Source organism: Symphalangus syndactylus, chromosome 10, assembly GCF_028878055.3.
Source record: "Symphalangus syndactylus isolate Jambi chromosome 10, NHGRI_mSymSyn1-v2.1_pri, whole genome shotgun sequence".
Classification (NCBI taxonomy): domain Eukaryota; kingdom Metazoa; phylum Chordata; class Mammalia; order Primates; family Hylobatidae; genus Symphalangus; species Symphalangus syndactylus.
Genome location: NC_072432.2, coordinates 81,144,273 through 81,157,108, shown reverse-complemented (window position 1 = coordinate 81,157,108; position 12,836 = coordinate 81,144,273). Strand labels below are relative to the sequence as shown.

The following is a 12,836-nucleotide window of genomic DNA, read 5'->3' as shown; positions in this document are numbered from 1 at the left end:
TCAGCAATCAATTAAAACCTTCTTTCACAAAATGATAATAATATCCTTTTTTCTGTCATTAATGTTAGCTGTGGCCCTGTAATTATGGCAAAGATTCCCACAGCCAAGGCAGTCAACTATAAAATACAGGACCAACTAAATAAGAGCTTCATTAGATTTAGTGTATGTCTCATAGCACAGCTTTATAATTTGAATACAGAGGTTTCCAGATATTGCATTCTGTGACTTAATATCACTAAATGCTCATCAATGTGCCTTAATCTGTCCGAAATATTTGTAATGAGCCTAGATATACTTCCCTAGGAATGAACACTTAGGAAGGCCAATGACTTCTTTTATTATTCATCGCTTCTTGATTCCCATTAGCACAATTAACAGCTGCTCCACCTCAAATGATGAGAATAGTTCCAAACCATTCAATAGATTTAATGAAAAAAATCATTATATTTTGTTTGACGTGGATACAAAGGATTGAGATTCTTGTATGTCTATTACATTTTGAGTGACCATTTAAAAAGTAGATATAAGTGGTCATGATTTCAAAATTATGATTTTTTTGCCAATCTGAACAGACTGTAGGTAGAATAATGTTGGTAACTAAACTGTCCCCTATGTATATCTTAGTATAAAATTGAAATTGAGGTAATTGCCAAATACATTATTATTTCATTTTTTTTTTTTTTTTGAGACGGAGTCTCGCTCTGTCGCCCAGGCTGGAGTGCAGTGGTGCAATCTCGGCTCACTGCAAGCTCCGCCTCCTGGGTTCACGCCATTCTCCTGCCTCAGCCTCTCCGAGTAGCTGGGACTACAGGCGCCCGCCACCACGCCTGGCTAATTTTTTTTTTTGTATTTTTAGTAGAGACGGGGTTTCACCATGGTCTCGATCTCCTGACCTCGTGATCCACCCGCCTCGGCCTCCCAAAGTGCTGGGATTACAAGCGTGAGCCACCACGCCCAGCCCATTTTTTACTCATATAATCATATCTGCTTTATGTCTTTTTTCCGTTACATACTCCAGGATTGCGTTTTCATGTGTTTTTCTTTCTCTATATGAGAGTTATATTATCAGACTTTCTTGATAGTGTTCGAATGCTATCAGAAGTGTCAGTGAGAAATTACTATTCTCTAGAATGCAATTAAGAAGCAAGAATTTGTTCTCCATTCTCTTTTTTTGTCATTTAACTTTGTATTTTCCTGGAATTATAACTTACAACGTGTCTGAACTTGATTACTCTTTTAACTCCTAACATTTAAAATTCTTCTTCCTTGGTGATGAAATTGGTGAATCCAATGGATTGGAGAGTCTGCTAAGAGTGAAGTTTTTGTTTTTGTTTTTGTTTCGTTTTGTTTTGTTTTGGTCAGTGTATTAGTTCATTTTCACACTGCTATAAAGATACTACCTGAGACTGGGTAGTTTATAAATAAAAGAGGTTTGATTGACTCACAGTTCCACATGTCTGGGGAGGCCTCAGGAAGCTTACAGTCATGGTGGTAGGCAAAGGAGAAGCAAGCACCATCTTCATAAGGCAGCAGGAGAGAGAGAGAGTGCACAGGGGAAACTGCCAATTCTAAAACCATCAGATCTTGATGAGAACTCTCTCACTACTGCAGAACAGCATGGGAGAAACCACCCCCATGATCCAATCACCTTCCACCAGGTTCCTCCCTTGACACGTGGGGAATTACAATTTGAGATGAGATCTGGGTGGGGATACAGAGCCAAACCATATCAGTCCGCAAAGAAGTGAATAGAGAGTGAGATATTGATTACTTAGAACTGAGATTTCAGAAATTGTACAGTTACCAGTGATGACAATGGCCTTTATCAAAGGAAGTGAATACTTGAGATGGAAGCAAGGATATCCCGAAATCGAGATGTCAGGCATGTATCTCTATTGACACAGAAGTCAATGAGGAGGCTAATGTGGAGAGAAAAAAGGAGAAAATAGTAGAGCAGTTGCTGAAGTCATAAATAAATAAGGAATTACTGGGTAATTAGGAGCTACAAACAATGAGAAGAGGGAGAATTGGTATAATCTGGTGTTATACAATGATTATACATATGGTCTATATTTTTCTACAATCCTTCCCAGCAGTGGATAAATGATTAACTCTGTCATTTCCTGTGTTGTTCCAACAGGCTTTTCTCATTGTGTTACAGCTCCAGGTTTTGCTTTGTGACTATTTCAGGCATATTAAGTGTGGAGTAATGCCAGAAGTTCACAGAATTAAAAGAGAGAGAAAAAAAAGAAATGACTTATAACAAGAATTCCACTAGGATTTGATACTTTAGTAACAAATTAAATCCTTTTTATAATTATGATTTTGATTACTAATTAGCCTTTGGATCCCCAAACCTTGGCATCTCTCATTATATGTCTATTGAAATGCCCCAAACTCACCAATTCAATTCAACTCTTCTGTGGATATTAAACATGTAAGATTAATTACCTCAAAACTCCCAAATGAAATAAACTCAATGACATTTACTGTACCATTCAGCCATTTACTCCTTTTCATCAATCTTGTAATGCTTCTTGAATCGCAATTAAAACCTGTAATACGTAAAGATGCTGAAAATTTCAAGCAGCATTTCTTAATGATTTAACATTTAGGTTTTTTGTCAGTGTCCTAAAAACAAGTTGGGAAATAAATTATTTGGCAGAATAAAAGAAGCTAGGCAAAAGTCTTTGTGTTTCGGTGGTTTGTAATTCACTTATAATGGGTATGAACTATAGAGACATTCACAAGGATCTGCAATCTTTTATCAACAAAACTGGTCGTAATTTCCACGAGGATAATATAAACAGAAAATTTACTAATGAAGAAAAAGAGTAGTGTGCTCTCTGATGTTGTTTCTGTATTTAGAGTTGTTAATGATCTGTTACTGATGATATTTAGCACTTTATTATACCTTAAAAGAGTTTAACATCAGTGGAAATGAAACATAGAGAAAGAAAATATAAGTAGATGAATTTAACAAAATAATGCTACATAATTTGTGTGTATCATTTACCTTTTATCCTAATTCCCTAAATCTTATTTTTAAAATAAAAATCGAATTGCCAAGAACCAATATCTTTGCTTAAGTGCAGTAAGTTTAAATCCCACACTCCCAAGCAAAAATATATTAACAGCCCTAGTGCGAACACACATATCTGAGAAAGATTTTTCCCAAGGAATCATGCTTTTTAAAATTGTATTTAATTTCAAATCCTATTATTCTCTTGAAAGTAAAAGGTAATATTGATAACAACATAGTCATTTCCAGGTTAACGCACAAAAAGAAAACTATGAAGAAACTTAATTTAAGAAACTTCCTCTAAGAAACTTCCTCTACCTGTAATTTTTATTTACAATAAGTGGTGTCGTGTATGGAAAATTTTAACTTGATATATTCCTCAAAAATGATAGATAAAAGCAAAGAATAGTCAGCAAAGGAAAAACACAATCATCTGGTTGTCTATTTCTTATGATTACTGCTTAATGCATGGAAGCAATCATTAAACATTCTGGAAACAGAATAATTTGTTTCATAAGCTAGTTTTGGTAACAGTAAAACTGAAGCTTATATATTTTAGATAAAGAAAGCTGTATGAGAGCCTAACAGTTCAAATAAGTCACATAATGGTCTTCTGACATATTGCTAATTTTTCCAGTTCTTTGGAATATTTTCCTTGTGTAAAGTTATATAAAGTATATGTTTTATATTTTGGCAGGATAGAAATGATGAGCAGGAAGGAAAGATAAATTAATGTATACAATTTTATAGATTTCCAGAAGGAAATTCAGTACATGTAACTAGGGCCATGGATTCTTATTTTGGTGGCATTAGAAACGTTACTTTTTTGCTCTTGTCTTTAGATTTAAGGTCTATAAATAGGCTATTGAACCAAGTGTGACAGAATGAAGCGTTCAGTTCCCTAGTTCCCCACATTCATTTTCCTTTATCCAAGTGGAGGAGATGGCTTTTTAACACAACCAAGTTAAAAGGCAGAGATTTTGTTACCATCATAATCCATCAAGTTCCGCTATGAGAGGGTACAATTCTAGCCCCAAAATCCTTTGTTTATATTAAATACCCTTCACTAAAGAGGGTGAAAAATCTAGGAGCTGTAAGAATCCAAGTTACCTTTTCAGGGACAAAATCATATAGATAAAGGTCTTTATAACCTTGACCTGAGGGGAAAAAAGGCAGGATGGGTGGTAGCAGGAGAGTTGGTTAGAAAAAGACATAGGAAAGCAAAACCCTCAAACAACTTTTATGTGGAGGAATGAGAGAGATAAAAGAAAAATCGTGGCGAGGAGGAAATAAAAGAAAAGTGACATTTGACAGACAATCTGATGAAATAAATTAAGCCATGTTTTGCACCACTTTTCTCCACTCTGTATGAGTTAATGGTATGGACCGAGTTGTGCTCCTTCAAAATACATATGCTGAAGCTCTAACCCACAATGTGATGGTATTTGGACATGGTGCCTTTGGGAAACAACTGGATTTTAATGAGATCATGATGGTATATCCCTCAGGATGGAATTAGTGTCCTTATAGGAAGAGTCACTAGAGAATATTTTGTTTCTCACCCCACCCGTGCTACAACACAGGCAGAAGGGGGTCATCTGCCAGCCAGGAGAAGAGCCTTCTCTAGAAACCAACCATACTAGCACTCTGATCACAGACTTACAGCCTCCAGAACTGCGAGAAAATAAATTTCTGTTGTTTAAACCACTTAGTCTATGGTATTTTGTTATGGCAGTACCAGTTAAGACAGTTCATAGTACATTAAATATAAGATTTTTTCCCCTGATAATGCATTAGAGTTATTGTGGGGGGATAAATCAAAAGAACTTACTAATGCTGGTTACAGGGGCTGACTGGTAACTTTGATACTTCAATAAGTGAAAGTCATCAGATGCTGTCCTTTTGATTTCAGTGGTGATTGCTTCATTTAGACTTGAAGGCAAGTTCAGCTTCAGCCTTCTAGGGTAGAGGAGGGTTCAGAAAAAGAATCCATAGAACTATTTCTATTTGTTTGATAGCACATTTTATCGAGTGCCCACAATGTTCCAAATCCTGTCCTGGGCATTGAAGATCTAGCAGTGGCACAAATAACCAAAATCTCTGCCCTTTTAGGGTTTACATTCTAGGAGGATATCAACTATAAACTCAGCAAAGATATCTACAGAGCATACATTTAAGATGTTAAGAAGTGCTGCAGAGAAAGATAAAGCAAGAATTGTGACAGTTGAGGACAGAATTGGATTTAAAATACAGTGGCCAGAAAAAAAAAATGAGTCATTTGAGCCAAGTGCTGAAGGAGACTGGGGACAAGCCACACAGATCTGGGAGAAGGGAGTCTGAGACACGGGTAACAACAAGGGCAAAGGCTCAGCAATGGCAGTGTACCTGTGTATGTGCAAATAGTGGGAGCCCAGTGTAGCTGGAGCCCAGTGACAAGGAGAAAATAAGAGAAATGTCTGTAGGCATATGTGTTGTGGGAGAGAGGAAGGGGTTAGAAAATGGGCTGTGTTAATGTTTTTGTGTTGAATTTTCAAAGTAATGCTCAACTCAACTCAACTCAAATGATAATTTCCTGTATCACAATCAATAGAAGACTGCTAATTTCTAGGCAACTTTGGAAGTAAAACTGGGATTTTAACACTTTCATGTTAAGAGTTTTTAAACAGATGGTTATTTGGTTAACCTGTAGCTCAGAATCCAGGTGCTGTTTTTAAATAGACAAGAAGGTGCTGTTTGAACAAAACCTTTAAGCTCCAATCATTTTGACAAAGCAAGGTAAGCCAGAGTTTATATTCAGGACCAAACCTATTCTCTTTGAAGCTGAGGATGGCGTCCTCAATCTGTGCAATTTTCTGGATGTGGTTGATATAAAATGAAGCAAGAATGTACCTTAATGGCATAGTCAATACTCTGAATAAAATAAATGCTTTACAGTTATCATTAGAAAAAATTTATTTTCAGTCCTTGGGTACTGATTCAGGACTTTTAATATACAATTAGAATGTTTCATTGTTAAAGTGGCTATTCCTAATTAATATAATTGTTACAGAACAAAGGTTGCATTTTAAATATGTATTCGAATTACTTATAGTATCTTGAGAATTGAAATATCATTGAGGCAAACAGAAGCAAGGAGGATCTTTCCTCAGCCATAAAACCTGAGAAAGATGGGTGTGCAGTGGAAGTACTTTTGAGAGGCCTATGTACCTCATTGTTTTCGTGTTTTTTCCCATAAGAAAGTTTTTCAGTGATCCTGTACCTTATGAAGATTTTTTGAAGTATTATGGGAGTTATCTCACTCCAAATTTCACTCCGGATGATTTTGATTATTATGAGTATGTTCAGTATAAAGTTGGAAAAAGACGTGAAAAGGACACACAATAACTTGCACATGGTAACATTTTCTTTTTTGGAGAAAGGCAATAGAGGTACGCACAGTACTACTATGAGGAAGAGGGCAGCCTGCCCATTTTGTGAAATATATCTCAGACCCTACGTCCAGTATTAATTCATATCATTAAGCCCTCATTATTTCTCACCAAGGTTATTTTACTAACATTCTACCTGAACAGCCTCCATTTCTATTTCTTGCATTCCTTTAATCCACCCTTTACATCACCACAGAATTCTAATAATAGAATATTTCTTCAGAATCCTGCAAAGACTCATGAATGGCTCCAGAACAAATTCTGGACTCTAGCTTCAAAATCCCAACCTTCCTAACCTGGCACAACCCTCTTTTTCCAAGCTAGTTTCCCACTAACTGGATGCCTGCCTTAACCCCTATCTTGTAGTAGTTCTGATTAATTTTCTTAGCTAGTAAATTTGTCATATGCCTAAGATTAGTTGCTCTTCTACATTCGAGACCACATTAATAATTTATGGAGCTTAGTGAAAAATCAAAATGAGTTATTTCACTTAAGACAATAGCCTCCAGTTCCATCCATCTTGCTGCAAATGACATGATTTTATCCTTTTTATAACCAAATAGTATTCCATTGTATATTATACTACATTTTCTTTATCCAATCCTCCATTGATGGACAATTAGGTTGATTTCATATCATGTGCCACTGTGAATAGTGCTGTGATAAACATTCGAGTGCAGGTATTGTTTTACATAATGATTTATTTTCCTTTGGGTAAATATTAAGGAATTGGCTGGAGGGAATTAGGGATGGAAGTAGGGCAAGAGAGATGAGAGACGGTTTACATTCTTGCAGCCCTAAAATCATATAACCTAGTCATATTTATTTTGTACGAATAACAAGTCCTCTAGGAAAATCTGTTAGATGTTACATTACCATAGTAGACTCAAAATGTTCACACCTTGATATTTCATTGAAGGCAAAGATGCAATAGCAATTGCAGCATGGGTGTTGGTATGGGTCCAGAGCTTTGCAAGACAACAATAGAGTTCCTTAAGTAAAATAAGCTTTACATACTTATCTCTGAAAAGATGGATATGCTAAAGATTAGGTACTCTAGATTTTTGCTGCTTTGAACAACAGTTTAAATTTTCTAATAGTTTTTCTTATAAAGGTCCATCTTGTTATATAATACAGAATGTCTGGCTATTTAACTTCTACAAAAATGATCTCAATCTATCTTACATTATAGTTTTACTTTGTTGTAGGAATCTGATTTATAAATAACTAGACAGGAGGAAGAATAGAAAGCAATAGGGAAGGAAGAATGAAATAAGTCTAGTAAGAGGCAAAGAGTGTCTGCTAAAAAGATGTGTCTGGGAATAACTCACCTGGAAAGATTGGATATCAAAAGGCAACATTTTTCTTCCCAGTGCTATTGTTCTGATGAGCTTACACATGTATGCACAGTGTTGTCATGCTTAAAAAATTCTTTCTTCTGGCCAGGTGCAGTGGCTCAGGCTTGCAATCCCAGCACTTTGGGAGGCCGGGATGGGTGGATGGCTTGAGGGCAGGAGTTCGAGACCAGTCTGGCCAACATGGCGAAACTCTGTCTCTAATAAAAATACAAAAAATAATAATTAAAAAAACAGACAAGCATTGTGGTGCATGCCTGTAGTCCCAGCTACTTAGCTCCTCAGAAGGCTGACCTACTAGAATCACTTGAACCTGGAAGGCAGAGTTTGCAGTGAGCTGAGATAATGTTACTGCACTCCAGCTTGGGTGATAGAGTGAGACTATATATACATATATATATGTATATATACATATATATATGTATATATACATATATGTGTGTATATATATACACATATATATGTGTGTGTGTATATAGATGTGTGTATATATATATATATATATATATATTCTTGTAGTTCCCCTTAAGTAAAAACAGCCCAAAGGAAAATATTTTGTAGATGTTTATAAAAAATTTTAGATCTACATAGAAAAGTAGCAAACGCTCCATCAGGAACATGGGTCCTGGGTTCATTTTACATACCAGAAACAAATTTAGCCACAACTCTGCATCTTTGAAAATGATAGGAAGGTTGATGTGAATTTCTGTATTTTCTTCAAAAAGTTATTTCATGGATTAGTTAGCCGAAGTTATTGGAGTGTTTTGAGCATCCAATATGGATTATATATATAAACGCAGGTTATAATGAGGGTAGGCAGAAGACCTAATTGGTTTACAGCATGATAAGAAAATTAATGAATCCAGCAGAAGCAACCCATTATGCAGAGGCATCCAGGAGGAGTCAAAAGAAACTGTTTCTTCCTATTTGCAAAATGACCTTGAAAATTCATTACTTGACCTCGCTGTTTGCATCAATAAATTTGGCTGTATTTGGAAAGAGTCTGAGGGAAATGAGGCATGACCAGACTACCAGCAGTGTTTACAAGGCCTGCAACAGTAGGGCGAATGTTTTCATTATATGGAGGGTCTGCGTTGTGCCGTAGTATAATTAGGTTTGGTGTGGTTTCATTTTCTTTTTTTTTTTTGAAAGATGCAAAACTTTTTAATTAAAAAAAAAACAACCCAGCAAAATCTTATAAAAACGAACCAGGTAGCCCAAAAATGCCCACCTGTCTATGTACAGTAATACAATATTTGTCACAGTCACTATATACAATATTATAAAAAATGCCGCAGACAGTACAAATTAAGGCCCTTATTTCTCACAAGGCATCACAAGCCTCGATCCTCTAGTGTAGACCCGGTGGGAGAGAAGATGCCATTTAAATTATTGCACCATTTTGAAAAACAAAACTCGTCAAGGAGGATCGTGGTCTTTTCCCACCGGGCCTTCAGTCACAGACGGGGGCTGGGGTGGTGGTGGCGTCGTCGTCGTCGTCATCGAGGGAGACCCTCTGTAGCCACGCTGTGCCCGGCCCGGTTCTCTGGGTCCAATAAATACCAGTCACAGTTTGGGAGGGGGCCGCGCCCGGCGCGTGGGACCCGCCACGGCCGCGCGCAGATGGGCGGGGGTGTCCCAGCTACATGTGCCGTTTCATGTGCAGCGCCAGGTGGTCGTAGCGCGAGAAGGCACGATCGCACAGATGGCACTGGAATGGCCGGTGGCCCGTGTGCTTGCGGTACTGGCGCGTGAGCTCGTCTGAGCGCGCAAACTTCCAGCCACAGCCGTCCCAGTTGCAGTGGTAGGGCTTCTTACCTGTGTGCGTGCGCAGATGCGCCTTCAGATGCGAACTCTTGGTGTAGGTCTTGCCGCAGCCCGCGTAGCTGCAGGTGTGAGTGGCGGTGCGTTTGCGGGGCCAGGAGCGGCGGCCGCGCTTTGGCTTGGCCTCCAGCAGCTCCAGCGGGGAGGCAGGCGGCGTGAGGAGACCGCAGGCGGCGGGGGGGCGCCAGGCCCAGGGCTGCCGCGGCGGCGGCCGCGTCGTCGAAGAGACCGAAGGCTGGGGGCGCAGGCGGCGCGTAATGCAGCCCAGGCCCGGGTGCGCCGAAGCCAAGGCCACCGAAAGGCGGCGAGAAGGAGGTGCGCGGGCCGGGCGCGGGCAGGCGCGCGGGGCCGTCGGGGCTGAGAGGAGGGGTGTCGGGCGGCGGCGGGGGGCGGACCCCGGGACCTCGCATGCACGAAGCCGCCGGGCCCGGGGCGCCCTCGCGCTTGAGGCCGCGCGGTCCATGGGTCAGCCCGGGGGCGCAGCCGTAGCCGCCGACGCCGTCCGCTTCGGGGGGCTCGGCCTTGACCAGGCGGCCGGGCGGCGCCAGCAGAAAGCGGCCGTGCAGTGCGGGCCCCGGCGGCGCGTCCAGCTCGGGTCGCAGCAGCTCAGACACCAGGCCACCAGCGGGGGCGCTGTAGGGCGGGGGCGCGCCGGCTTCGGGGTAATAGAACGCAGGCGGCGGGGGCGGCGGCGGCGGCTCCAGGGCGGCCTCGGCGCCCAGCCCGTCCAGCCCCATGGACAGGATGAAGTCCAGCACGCTGTTTAGGTCGTCGTCGGTGCCGCTGGTCTCGGGCTCGGCGCGCGGCCAGCGCTCCTGCAGGCCGCGCTCGCGGCACGGGCTGGCGAAAGTGGAGAAGGACGGCAGGATGGGTTCACTCAGCGCCATGGCCGGGACCCGGGGTGGAAGGACGCGGACGGGGGACACCGGTGAGTGGCTGCCCGAGGCCGGGCTGGTCGGGGCGCGGGCGGGCGGGGAAGGCTCTGTGTGGTTTCATTTTCAATTAAAGTGATCAGCTTAATTCACTTTTCTTCCAGTTACTAACAAGGTAAATTTGATAATATTTCAGGCTTATTAAGGATGTATCTTTGTAACTCTTTAGGACATAGTTTTATTTCTTCTGGTTTCTAAATGTGAATATAGTTCTTGCCTTGCTCTAGATAAGCAAACACACACAAGTTAACCAGTATCAAGTAAAAACCTATTGGGTGTCAGGAAAAGAGAGGAAAATCAAGTGGAAATACTTAGAGACAGATTGTAGACAGCCATGGGGTTATACCCTGGAGTTCTGATTTTACTATTTAGATGATGGGTAAACAAGCAAGTACATAGACTAGTCAGAAATATGATTTCTAAAAAGTCATTCTATTAGTAATACATGAGAAAATTGTCCTATCCACAAATATCCCTGTAACAGTGGTCCCCAACCTTTTTGGTACCAGGGACCAGGTTTGTGAAGACAATTTTTTCCAGGATGGGAGGGTGGGGGTGGAGGGAGATGGTTTCAGGATGAAATTGTTTCACCTCAGATTATCAAGGATTAGATTCTCATAAGGAACAGACAGCCTAGATCCCTGACATGCGCAGTTCGCAATAAGGTTTGTGCTCCTATGAGAATCTAATGCTGCCACTGATCTGACACGAGTGACAGAAGGTGGAGCTTAGGTGCTAATGCTCTCCTGCTAACTGCTTACCTCCCGCTATGTGGCTAAGTTCCTAATGGACCACAGACCATTACTGGTCCTTGCCCAGGGGTTGGAAACCCCTGTCTTATAACATGGAAGTGAATGAGAAGACAACAGGTAGATCTATGATCCATTCGCTCACTTTGGCAAGTGGGGATGGAGAGAAGCAGGACACTTCTGGGCGAGAGGTTTGGAGAAGACAAGTGACTAGATGTGATCTTCTTATTAACGAGCTAATGACAGATCTGGCAAACAAACCAAATAGTTTTTGCTAAGAGGTGTGTCATTAATTTATGGAATGCTTTTAAAAGTATATGCCTAGTTATCTAGAATTGCTTAGAGTAAACATGCCTGGAAATTGCTTAGAGTAAACATGCCTGGAATCTCTGTGATATGGTTTGGCTCTGTGTCCCTACCCAAATCTCACCTAGAATTGTAATCCCACATGTCGAGGGAGGGAGATAACTGGAACATGGGGGTGGTTTTCTCCATGCTGTTCTCGTGATAATGAGTGAGTTCTCATGAGATCTGATGGTTTTATGAGGGGCTCTTCCACCTTTGCTTCGTTCTCACACTCTCTAGCCTACTGCCATGTAAGACATACCTGCTTCCCCATCCACCGTGAGTGTAAGTTTCCTGAGGCCTCTCCAGCCATGCAGAGCTGTGAGTCAATTAAACCTCTTTTCTTTATAAATTACCCAGTCTCAGGCAGTTCTTTATAGCAATGTGAGAACAGATTAATACACTATGGATTAATGGAGCGTAACTCTGGAAATGCCACATAAGGCATGCCATAATTTGTGTATAAAATGGAGATGTTTCACAGCCCAAATGTTTTCTTCTATAAATGAGATGACAAAACACGTTTTTTCGAAACTTCATCTGTTAACCTGAGCCATTGCATGCTTGGTGCTAGAAGAAAGGACCTAAATAGCTGTCATGAAAGTCCCAGAACTCTTGCTGCTTTGCCTGTACCTCATGAGTACTTGTATTCTTGAAAGTATTAGTAGAGGGTGATACTGGGGAAGATCTCTAAATCCTGTGTGTCTGATTTTATATGTTCCTTTATATTACCTCATGTAATATGAAATATTTATGAATACTCAGATTCCTACCAAAAAAGTAAAAAAAAATGTACAAAAATAAAACTTTCGACAGAATTGGAATTTAAAAAATAGAGAAAGACTTTAGCTGAGTAATTCCATCTGCCCTTAGTGCTCTCCAACTTTATTCCTCCATTACTTTCTTTTTATATCTACTTGCAGATAGTGGGATAAGGATAACAATTCCATTCTGAGACCTATAGTCATCTTAGGAAATTCATTGTACTAGGCAGTTGGGGAAAGGCGGGATGAGACAGAGATGGGGGGAGATCTCTATCAGCATTTTAGGTGTTGTACCTGGTCAAAGAAAACCACATCTGTGGCCAGACACGGTGGCTCGGGCCTGTAATCTCAGCGCTTTGAAAGACCGAGGCAGGCAGATCATTTGAGGTTAGGAGTTCAAGACCAGCCTGGCCAACA

At 40.8% G+C, this 12,836-nt stretch overlaps 1 protein-coding gene across 1 annotated transcript; it reads right to left on the bottom strand.

Annotated features, from left to right (window-relative positions):
- Positions 1 to 9,029: 9,029 nt before the first annotated feature.
- LOC129490984 (Krueppel-like factor 2) lies at positions 9,030 to 10,602 on the bottom strand. The gene is given in 2 exon segments (XM_055294583.2): positions 9,030 to 9,810; positions 9,812 to 10,602. Coding segments are annotated over 2 exon segments (1,068 nt in total). The 5' UTR covers positions 10,517 to 10,602; the 3' UTR covers positions 9,030 to 9,447.
- Positions 10,603 to 12,836: the final 2,234 nt, after the last annotated feature.